The following is an 11,762-nucleotide window of genomic DNA, read 5'->3' on the forward strand; positions in this document are numbered from 1 at the left end:
TCATCCGAGCCTTCAATTACATCCGTGTCCTCATTATCATGGCCTTGATCAGTCCGTAAAAAAACACAGACAATTTGTATATAAATTTGTTACACTGTTACACAAAGTATATATATGCATTCATACAAAAGCAAAAATTAACTTAAACAAATATGTTGTTGTTGTTTTTGAACGTTATACTTGTAGAATTTATCCTCTTGAAACTAATAGTATCGAATATTACCGAAAATAATGAGAGCCAAAGTTTCACAAGAGAAATTAACATAGCGGAAGCAGTATCTTGTTTTTATACTGTTGTTGCCGATTCATATACTTTGCCAGTTCAAGTAAGCATTTAATTCTCGGCTCCAGCTATCATATAGGTTCAGGCTGTGGACTCGTAATGGCACTCGACAGTTTCTGTGTGATTGCGCATTCTCGCTTGGTAATCCGGTAAATGTAGTTCAACGCGCACGTGGGCAAAACAGTGGTTAGGTCAGTCCAATCCCCAAAAAAACTGAAGTTGTGTTCTTTTCCTTAGGGTCCTTTAGAAAACCAGAATTATATTTTAATGACATAAAATTGGATTATGTCCAACATCATAAACACATTGGGTTAACTTTAAGTCAGGATTGCAAATGGCACGAACACATAGATAATATTTCTGCATCAGCTTCTAAGGTACTTGGTTCAATGAGGGCGCTTATATATAGGTTAAAAAGAGTTTCATTAAACCAAATCTATTTGTCTTACATGAGACCTATTTTAGAATATGCAGCTGTCGTATGGGATGGCTGCACTGAATATGAAAAACTTTCACTAGAAAGACTTCAGTATGAAGCTGCAAGATTAGTTACAGGTTTAACCAAATAAGTTTCCTTCAATAAACTTCTTGTTGAAATAGGATAGGTGTCACTTTCTGATAGGAGAAATATTCAAAAACTAATTACCATTTTTAAAGGACACAATGGTCTATTACCAGATTACTTAAATAGATTTTTTCCAAATATTGTTACAGAAAAAGTACCGTACGTACAATCTACGTAATAGTGAAGATTATATTATCATTGCTAGGAGAACCCAGATATACTCGAATTCATTTATCCCATCTTCAATTTCCTTATGGAACAATCTTGAGCTTGAAATTCGGAATTCGCCATCACTAAGTATTTTCAAAAGTAGATTAAAGAAAATTCAACCACCGCCGGTTCCTGCTTATTATTTTGTTGGTGAAAGACGTTATTCAGTATATCATGCAAGAATAAGAATTCTAATATGAATGTCTCTGTTAAAACACACTTATGCTAGAATGACGTCACGTTAACGTGCGGTGACGTCAATGTTTTTGTTGGGACCAAGAAAGAGCGCTACTATATTTTATCTACTGTTTTAGATTAAGGTTGTTCTGCACGTTTGATAAACCGGAAGTGATGGCGTAACGTCATTTATCCGGAAAACGTAGGATAAAGCCTGGATTCGGCGTACGGAAATGAAAATAATTTTATGATTTAGTCGAAACCTGTGAGTATATTTATTACAATGGCACTGTTGCTTATTTCTAACGTCAAAATATGGTATTATAACATATGACACGGTAAATTTTTTTTAAAAATGTCTTAAAATTAGCGTGAAATGTCCGGTTCACTTTTATCTTGGTCAAATATCTCAAATATAAGCACATGGACCTATACATTTTATTTCACCAAATTATAGGCCATATGTTTATTTACAACCGTGAGAAGTTTCATCAAAATCTACATTGTAGAAAAATTTCTATTCGCGAAAATGTTATGGAAGTTATGATTTTCCCATAGACTCCCATTATGAAATATTGCGTGAGGTCCAAATTTTTCAAATCAGCCTAGCAAAAATCAAGCACACGACCCTATCTTTTTTAGTTGCTGAATTTTCTAAGTATATTCTGAAGTTTTGAAAACTCATAGTTTAATCAAATTCTACATTGTAGAAAAAATTTCGATCCAAACGTGCATAACTACCTTAAGGTATAAGACCCGTAATAGAGTACCTCCTTTTTGAAGAGTATTTAATTCCTACCATAAACCTTCTTTGACTGCAATTTTCAGGAGGGCGTAGGTTCAAGCCCCACTGGGACCAATTTTTTCTCTTATTTTCACTTTTTTCGTGTAAGTTTTTACTTTTTTCAAGACTTATTATTGATTTATTGTACAAAAGTGGAAAATTTTTATTTGATAAGCGTTTTTCTACTATTCAAAGTGAATTTACCCCTGAAACAGAATGGGTAGAGTTAGACATCTTTAAAAATACAGAGTTACATCCGGTAAAAGTTCTCTTTTTTGCCTACACTCTTTAGACTACATATTATGGAAGAAATGTAGATAGGTTTTACTTCTGCCCCAAAGTTATTTTTGAATGAAGTGAGCAAAATTCAAAACAGACCCGCAGGATTCGACCTTAATTTTTCAAAGTTGGAGTTAAGAGTTCTGTCTCATTAAATCCGTTTACTTCAGTTACCCTAGAAAAAATGATATTGACAAGTTTTATTTTGTGTTTTATAATTGTTTACCAATAGTTTGATATTTCTTTTATCAAAATTAATTATGGTATAATGAATTTTCTGCAAACATTTTGGATAGTGGCCATCACTTTGAAATTTGTCTCTACTTGGGGAAATATCATGAATTATACAAAATTAATAAAAAAAACGGCAAGGTAAAAGTTGTTTAAAAATTGCAACAGAGCGCGAAACACTGTCAACTTCAAGAATATACCAAGCAAACGCCATGTTTTAAACATTACTATTAGGGGTCAGTCTAATATCTTAAGGGCATATTAGAATCGAAATAATGTATATCAAAATCGTGTTTTAACACTATTTAAACACTCGGGCGGTAATACGTCGTACAAATAACTTATAAATTATTACGCCCGACGTATAACCACCCATCATACGTAAATACATATGTAGTGTTAAAACACTCTTTTGTTATAAATTATTTCTTAAACAATTGCAGTAACTTAAACAATGACCCTTTCCTAAATCATCTTCGTGAAAATTCAACATGTCACTGTGGAGCCGTATGCGAAGATGCTGAGCATTACTTTTTTCAATGTCCATCTTTTAACGAACAACGCACAAATATATTTAGGTTGACACGACATTTTCATTCTTTGAAAATGGACTGTGTACGTGTTATGGTGTTCCGTTTGGACAATCGTGACTTTTTATTTAATACTAAACCGCGATGCACGATGGTACGATGACGAAAATGCGATGGCGCGATGGCACGATGATGAAACAACGATGGTACAATGGTGAAAACGTGATGGCACGATGACGAAATCGCGATGGTGCGATGGTACGAAGGTGAAATGTCGATGTAATATCGCGTTTTCGTCATCGTACCATCGCGTTTTCACCATCGTACCATCGTGCCATCGCGTTTTCATCATCGTACCATCGTGTCGTCTCGTTTTCAACATCGTACCATCGCGTTTTCACCATCGTGCCATCGCGTTATCACCAATGTGCCGTCGCGTTATCACCATCGTACCATCGCGTTTTCACCATCGTGCCATCGCGTTATCACCATGGTACCATCGCGGTTTCACCATCGTACCATCGCGTTTTCACCATCGTACCATCGCCTTCCGGTTAAAAATGCGTAGTTCCATGCACTTGTATTTTTGTCAACAATAGATGGATGTATCTCAAAGTATTTTGTGAGAAGAAATTTACCATTCAGATTCTGCTGTTTTGCAAAATGTTTTACAAAATGTTCAGTGTTTAGTTCATTAAAACTGTAAAATCTTCAAGGCCACGTCCTTTGTATTTTATGTATGCATGAAAGTAAATAAAAATCTGGGTGAAATAGTCATATGATATTACTCAGCTTATTCTTGTTAGGATGTAGAAGGTACATAGTGCAATGTGAAAATAAGATTGTATCAAGCCTGTATTTTACTGACACATAAACTGTACCACTGCGCGTGACCACCGGAAGGCGATGGTACGATGGTGTAAATGCGATGGAACGATTGTTATAATGCGATGGTGAAAATGCGATGGAACGATGGTTATAATGCGATGGTACGACGGTGAAAACGCGATGACACGACGGTGAAAACGCGATGGTACGATGGTGAAAACGCGATGGTACGATGGTGATAATGCGATGGTACGATGATGAAAATGCGATGGTATGATGATACGATGGTGAATACGCGATGGTACGATGATGAAAACGCGATATTACATCGACATTTTACCATCGTACCATCGCATCATCGCGATTTCATCATTGTGCCATCGCGTTTTCACCATCGTACCATCGTTGTTTCACCATCGTGCCACCGTACATCGCGGTTTAGGATTCCATAAAAAGTCACGATTGTCCAAACGGAACACCGTATCTTTATGCTGTGTATATGTTCTGTTATTGTAAATATGTAAAGAGCAAATAAAATATGATTAAACTAAACGTGGTTTTCCGTGAATTTTGTAAAAAACAGAATGTCGAAATCGCATACGAAAAATACATAATTTTTCTATATTTTTCATTATGAGTTCACTTCCTTAATATCCATGCCCTGGTAAGGACGCTGGTCTAGATTGTGGCGTTTTAAATGATCGAATTTGCATAGATCTACCACCATAGATGTCATCAATATCACATACATAAAGGCTTTCAGTGAATGATCAAAAGAAAACTTGTAATGAATGTTTCCATAGTCTACAGACTCCTTATCAATACCCAGTTTGAAAGAAACTATATATACATGTAGATCATAATTTGGCTTTTATTGGAGAATATTATACAGCCGTCAAATTAGCTCACTTCGATCACATTAACTGTTCCTACACATTTCTGATCAAACAAAACATTGTAATAACTAAGGCTTGAATGTTATTCCTTTGTGTTTATTCAGATGTAAAACATCTTAGGCCTTTGGTAAATCCAAAAAGCGCGCTACTAGTAGCGATAATCGGATGATCACGGATGTGCCAGAAGTCCCAATTGGCAAGAAATGACAATTAACTTATATTTAGATGTACCTTTTACAGTATAGATATAAAAAATCACATGTTAAGTATTCGACGCCTATTAAACTTTACAATAAAAGACAGTACAACCAAAAAGATCCACCCAAAATAAGTTTTGTTTTTTTTTACGGTAAAAACATAAAGTTACGTTACAAACGGTAAAACTAAACTAGAACTTTTGACATTAATTTCCCGTGCTTTGTTTAAATACGCTACTATACAAAAGAAGTATTTCGTTTTGCTTTGCTTATTCTATAATTACGTAAAAACGGTATGCAAGAAAAATAATCAGGCTACCATTGGTTGTAGATACAGATGGGAATATCCGGCTCTCGAGCAATTGTTTTAGGGGTGACGGGGCAGAGAGTCTCGTCACCGCCAAAACAGTTATCCTCGGCTGAAAACCTAACGCTTCCATCCTCTCTCACCGATTTTGTAATGGTCTTATAATTAGTTTTAACTCGAAACAGAATCGCCGTTATTAGAATGGCCGCAAGTAACGCCGTTAATAGAGTGGTCGCATTTTTATTGCTGGAACGGGGTCGGATCAAAGCTTTGGTTAAGCTATTTAGTTCACATAATAACAATGCTTACCTGCTTATTTGTTCGATTATATCTGTTCATACAGAAACATCCGCTGCAAAAATAAAACAAGAGAAATATGCCGTAAAACAACAAATAGAAACCAAACATAGCCACAAACGCGTATACATTTGATTCTGGTACGCAGGGATCATCACTTTCATCTTCAGATGAGTATTTATCAGCCTGACTGACATCGAATATCAGGTACCCAACTGGACAGGAATCTAGGCATTGACCTTTTGATAAAACTGCCCTCTCACATTCATGAACAAGAATGCATTTGAAGCCATCTATTATATATCCGTTTGGACAATGTGCCACACAAACGGTAAGCGTTACATTATTGAAGATATAGGGCATATTTTCAGGACAACTGTTGACCCACATTTTTGAATAAGGTTCAAAGAAGCAGTGATTGGAGCAATTCTGACCTTTTACAGGTGAGCAAGATGGCGGCGGACAGTCGGCAACACATAATGTCCCATTTGTCATATTGTATCCAAAAGGACAAATATCTACACACGTTCTGTTGAAGACATAATTTGGACAATCATCAACGCAAGTATCGCCGAGTATAAAGTTTTCACATGTTCTTGTGCATTGAGAGGAACCCGGTGAATTAAAGAAAGATCCATCTAGACAGTCGGACACGCATTTCTTGTCGTATGCTTTCATATCTTGTGGGCAATCGGTAACACATACTGAATTCTTTATATCAACTTTCATGCCGTCAGGACACTCATTGCAGCAACTGATGTAAAAACATTTAGGACTTGAGTCATTGTAGCAATGCTCATACATTTTTGTACATTCATAGCGATAGCTGTCCGGACACGTTTTCAAACACTCTTTGTTTAAAGTGTATAAGGCATCGGTCGGGCATGTATCAACACATGTTGAGTTACTAAGATACATATTCTGTGGACAAGTTTGTGTGCAGTAATTTTGTTCAGGCCAGTTTATATTAAACATATGTATCTTAACACAGAGCGAAAGATTAAACACAAGACTGGAATCTATAGGACACTTCAAAACACATGCTCTGTTAGAAACAAAGTAGTTATTTCCACATTTAGGAACACATTCCACACCTTCTTGGAATGGATGAAGCGGTGACTCGTAACAATTCTTAAGGCATTCTTTCCCAACTGTTATGCCATTTTTCGAGATGCTGCGGTAAACAGTTTTTTGACTCGAACACGATGACGTACATTCTCCGTCTTCTACAAAATTTGCATTTTCTGGACAAGAATGTACGCATGTTCCATTATAAACAAATTTATTAGTGGGGCACTCGTGGCGACAGTGTCTCACTATCGCGAAGTCATTCAGTAAAGCAATTTCCTCCTCTACATATCGAAACTGATCAGGGCATACTTCGATGCAGGTATGATTAAAAACGAATTGTGACCCGCAGTTTTGTACGCACTTAGTTCCGTTACTGAATGAATTTTCCGGACATTGAAATGTACAGCCTACAGGTGTACAAAATGGTTTGCTGCTAGGGCATATGTTTCCGTCTATACACTTCTCTGTTAAACCCTAAAATATAAATGGAACATAGTTAAAACTTATAAGTGTGTATTTAGTTAATTAGACCTTAAAAGAAAATGAAGCAATACATGTAATGAAATTCAAATCCCTTCTGTAATATAAAACCTTTCATTTTGACTAAGTGACGTCCCAGTGTAGGGTTATCTTGGCAGTCATTTTACATTACTACAGTTATAAAATACATGGTAGCATATACATCAGTTGTCTTTAATATACATAGTTATTGATTTTCCGAAATTCATATATATATATTACGACAACTGATTAATTAGATACGTTTATCAAATTTCTGAAAATCAATAACTGAACAATACCTAAGACCGATAAGCGACGTGCCGAGTATTCTATACCAAGATCACTGTGTCTAACAACCTCATATTATATGCAATTTAATCTCTCCTGTCAACACAGTTTAGGTCAAATTGTCTTTATGAAGGAAATATCTATGTAGTGATTCGAAGTCGGCGACCATAACCACTCGGTCTTAGAGGCAATATTTCATTTAAAAAAGTTTATTCAAAGTTTGTAGGTCCTTTAAAATGTTTTATTTAGATTGTGTACGTTCCTCTGAGATATCCATGTATATGTATATGACATTCTTCCTTTACAGACCGAAGCTTACAAATACCCAATGATTATTTTTAAGATATCCGGGCACAAATAAACAAGTTCTATATAAAAGTGCTATTAAAATATATTAAATATTGATGCCTGGTAAGGTCATATAATTTTGGTATCATTTGAAAGTGTATCTTCAACCTTGAAAGAAAATATAAATTACATGACAAAATATATCATAATGTTTTTTTTTTTTACTTTATTGTCTTTATTGACACTTCAACGCAGTTATTACATTTATCATTTCGCAGTCAAAAACATGACTGTTCTGATTCTTGTGTATTATTTATGGTCATCTTATTTACTAAATTCTTGTTCAGCAGACACAACTCTTTCAAATGATACCAAGAAAAAACAAGAGCACCGCCTTGCGGGTGCTGACGCTCATCTGATTTTTTTTGTGCAATAGAAATATTGTCCTACCCATGATTTTCTAAGTCTAAAAAGGGCCATCATTCTTGCAAAAAGCAGGATAGAATTATGTTTCTTGATGTACAGTGTCCACTTATGATGGTGAAAAACTGTTGCAAGTTTTAAAGCAATAGCTTTGATAGTTTATGAGAAAAGTTGACTTAAACATAATACTCAACCAAGAAAATGATTTTCTAAGTCCAAAAGGGGCAATAATTATTGCAAAAAGCAGGATGGAGTTATGTTGCTTGCTGTACAGGGTCAGCTTATGATGGTGAACAAGTGTTGCAAGTTTCAAAGCAATAGCTTTGATAGTTTAAGAGAAAAAGTTGACCTAAACATAAAACTTAACCAAGAAATCTGATATTTTCTAAGTCCAAAAGGGGCCATAAATCTTGCAAAAAGCAGGACGGAGTTATGTTTCTTGCTGTACAGGGTCAACTTATGATGGTGAACAAGTGTTGCAAGTTTTAAAGCAATAGCTTTGATAGTTTAGGATAAAAGCTGACCTAAACATAAAACTTAACCAAGAAAACTGATTTTCTAAGTCCAAAAGGGGCAATAAATCTTGCAAAAAGCAAGATGGAGTTATGTTTCTTGATGTACAGGGTTTGCTTATGATGGTGAACAAGTATTCCAAGTTTCAAAGCAATAGCTTTGATAGTTTAGGAGAAAAGTTGACCTAAACATAAAACTTAACCAAGAAATCTGATATTTTCTAAGTACAAAAGGGGCCAAAAATCTTGCAAAAAGCAAGATGGAGTTATGTTTCTTGCTATACAGGGTCAGCTTATGATGGTGAACAAGTATTCCAAGTTTCAAAGCAATAGCTTTGATAGTTTAGGAGAAAAGCTGACCTAAACATAAAACTTAACCAGGCAACGCCGACGCAGAGACGCCGACGCCGACGCCGACGCCGACAACCGCTCAAGTGATGACAATAACTCATCATTTTTTTTCAAAAAATCAGATGAGCTAAAAAAAAACCACAAAAAGTGGGGTCACCAGGCATCGAATTGTTGCCTCTTTGTGGATTGTGGATCGAATACCTTAAGTGACCGTATCTGTTCGTTTCACGCTTCCGGTTAATCTGCTCACATATTACACACGGTGACAAAAGCTGTTAATAACTAAAATGATGGATAACAAAATTAAGATTTCGTACCTGTATGAAAATTGGAATGTTGATAATTATCCAGAAAATGTACATTGTTTTTAAAAACATTTCCGATACAAAGGCACAAGTCACGTGATTTAACTGTAAAATCAACACTGGATCTCGGTCAGTGTATAACTTCGATGTATCCCTTAGACTTCTTCTTTTGAGGCGGTAACACACTCAGTATTGACAGAGTAAATATTCAAATCATGAGTTTGATACACTTGTATTATTAAAGTCGTTATGTACATTATGTATCCTTCTTAACACAGTACAAAGTTACTTATTAAATTGGCAATACAAATCATGTGCAATTTAAAACTGGTTTGGAATAGATAAATATTATAATTTAAACATATGTACTTTAGATCATTTTGGCTGAAGTTTTTACAGTGCGCGCGATTTCAGGGTTGGTGATCACGTAGTACTTGGTGCTCACCTTAATGACTGCGCCCATGTGCTAGAAGGTATTTGTTGTTTTTTTTCTCTACTATTTATCAACATATTTAAATACATTGTACTTATCATGTTCCAGCCAACAACATTCCGGTCTCAACGTTTGTGGTTGTTAAAGATTTTCCATTTACTGTGAAGAGATTTTTGAAGCGGTGGTTTGTTATAGCTTACCTGAGCAGTTATTGTGATCGCTCGATGTCCGCCGTCAGTCCGCACTTATCTTGTGTATGCAATAGAGGCTGCATTTTTACTTGATCTTCATGAAGTTTGATCAGAATTCTTTGATAAAATCTAGGTCACGTTCGAATATTGGTTATCTGGGGTAAAAAAACTATGTCACTAGGTCAAATCAAAGAAAAACCTCGTGTATGCAGTAGGGGCTGCATGATTTACTGGAATTCATGAAATTTGATCAAATCTAGGTCAAGTTTGAATATAGGTCATCTGGAGTCAATAACTAGGTCACCTGGTCGAATCAAAGAAAAACCTGTGTATGCAATAGGGGCTGTTTTTTTAGCTCACTTGAGCAATCTCAGGTGAGATATCCGTCGTCTGTCGTCTGTTCACACATAACTTATGCATGGAATAGAGGCTGCATTTTTACTTGATGCTCATGAAATTTGATCAGAAATGGTTGGCTTGATAAAATCGATGTCAAGTTCGAATATTGGTCATCTGGGGTAAAAAACTATGTCACTGGGTCAAATCAAAGAAAAACGTTGTGTATGCAATAGGGGGCTGCATTTTACCCTGGATCTTTATGAAATTTGATCAGAATGTATGCCTTGATGAAATCTAGATCAAGTTTCAATATGGTTATCTGGGGTCAAAAACTAAGTCATCCGGTAAAATCAAATATGTATGCAATAGAGACTACATATTTCACTGGATCTTCATGAAATTTGATGAGAATATTTGTCTTGATAAAATCTAGGTCACCTGGTCAAATCAAAGAAAAAACCTTGTGTATGCAATAGGGGCTGTATTTTTCTCTGGATTTCGTGGAATTTGATAAGGTTGTTTGTCTTGATTAAATTTAGGTAAATTTTGTCTATAGGTCATCTGGTGAAAAACAAAATAGGTCACTCGGTCAAATCAAAGAAAAACCTGGTGTGTGCTATAGTGGCTGCATTTTTTCACTGGATATTCATGAAATTTAATCAGGAAAATTGCCACGATGAAGTCTAGGTGAAGTTCGATTATAGGTCAGCCGGGATCAAAAACTAGAACACTAAGTCAAATCAAAGAAAACCCTTGGGTATGCGATAGGGGCTGCATTTTACACTAGATATTCATGAAATTTGATCAGAAAGATTGTCTTGATGAAATCGAGGTCAAGTTTGATATATTGTATCTAGGTTCAAAAACTAGGTTACCCGGTCAAAAACAAAGAAAATCATTGTGCATGCAATAGGGGCTGCATTTTCCACTGGATATTTGTGAAATTTGCTCATAAAGATTGTCTTGATGAAGTCAATCTCAGGTTCGAATATGGGTCATCTGGGGTCAAAACTAGGTCACTCAGTCAATCGAAGAAAAACTTTAATATATTTCAGAAGTTATCTTGAATTATCTTTACCATGACCTTTTCACCTAGTTTTTATTAAGCTTTAGAAAAGAAATTATGATTGTGCCATGGTCATATTTTGTCCCATAAATTAAGTTAATCTTGTATGAAGCAACCAATGCCAATCTTCTGCGTACTAATGCAGTAAAATTAAGTGTTGTAACGTAAAACACTGTGTTAATAATTACTTGCATTGATTTCAGGCTGAGGAAAAATTGATTTATGTAAATATTGAGTTTAATTTCCTGCAGCACGAAGTTTCTAAGTATGTATTTATTATTGAAAATTATAACACCAATGGCATTAAAAGTTGAAAGCAGATGTAAGGACCCATTTGCCATAAAATGATGTTTGTATTTGTTCGCCTAGCAGTAGAATATACATAATGCATTTAATTTCGTTTGTGGTAG

The 11,762-nt window shown here is 35.4% G+C and overlaps 1 protein-coding gene across 1 annotated transcript; it reads right to left on the reverse strand.

The window, feature by feature from the left end:
* Window positions 1–4,774: 4,774 nt before the first annotated feature.
* LOC123546880 (proprotein convertase subtilisin/kexin type 5-like) lies at window positions 4,775–11,288 on the reverse strand. The gene is made up of 2 exons (XM_053551178.1): window positions 9,336–11,288; window positions 4,775–7,129 (listed from the first exon to the last, which is right to left on the reverse strand). Exons 1-2 carry the CDS (start codon window positions 9,393–9,395, stop codon window positions 5,576–5,578), a joined length of 1,614 nt encoding a protein of 537 aa, XP_053407153.1. The 5' UTR covers window positions 9,396–11,288; the 3' UTR covers window positions 4,775–5,575.
* Between the last annotated feature and the right edge of the window lie 474 nt (window positions 11,289–11,762).

The sequence above is a fragment of the Mercenaria mercenaria genome, chromosome 9 (genome assembly GCF_021730395.1).
Source record: "Mercenaria mercenaria strain notata chromosome 9, MADL_Memer_1, whole genome shotgun sequence".
NCBI classification, from domain to species: domain Eukaryota; kingdom Metazoa; phylum Mollusca; class Bivalvia; order Venerida; family Veneridae; genus Mercenaria; species Mercenaria mercenaria.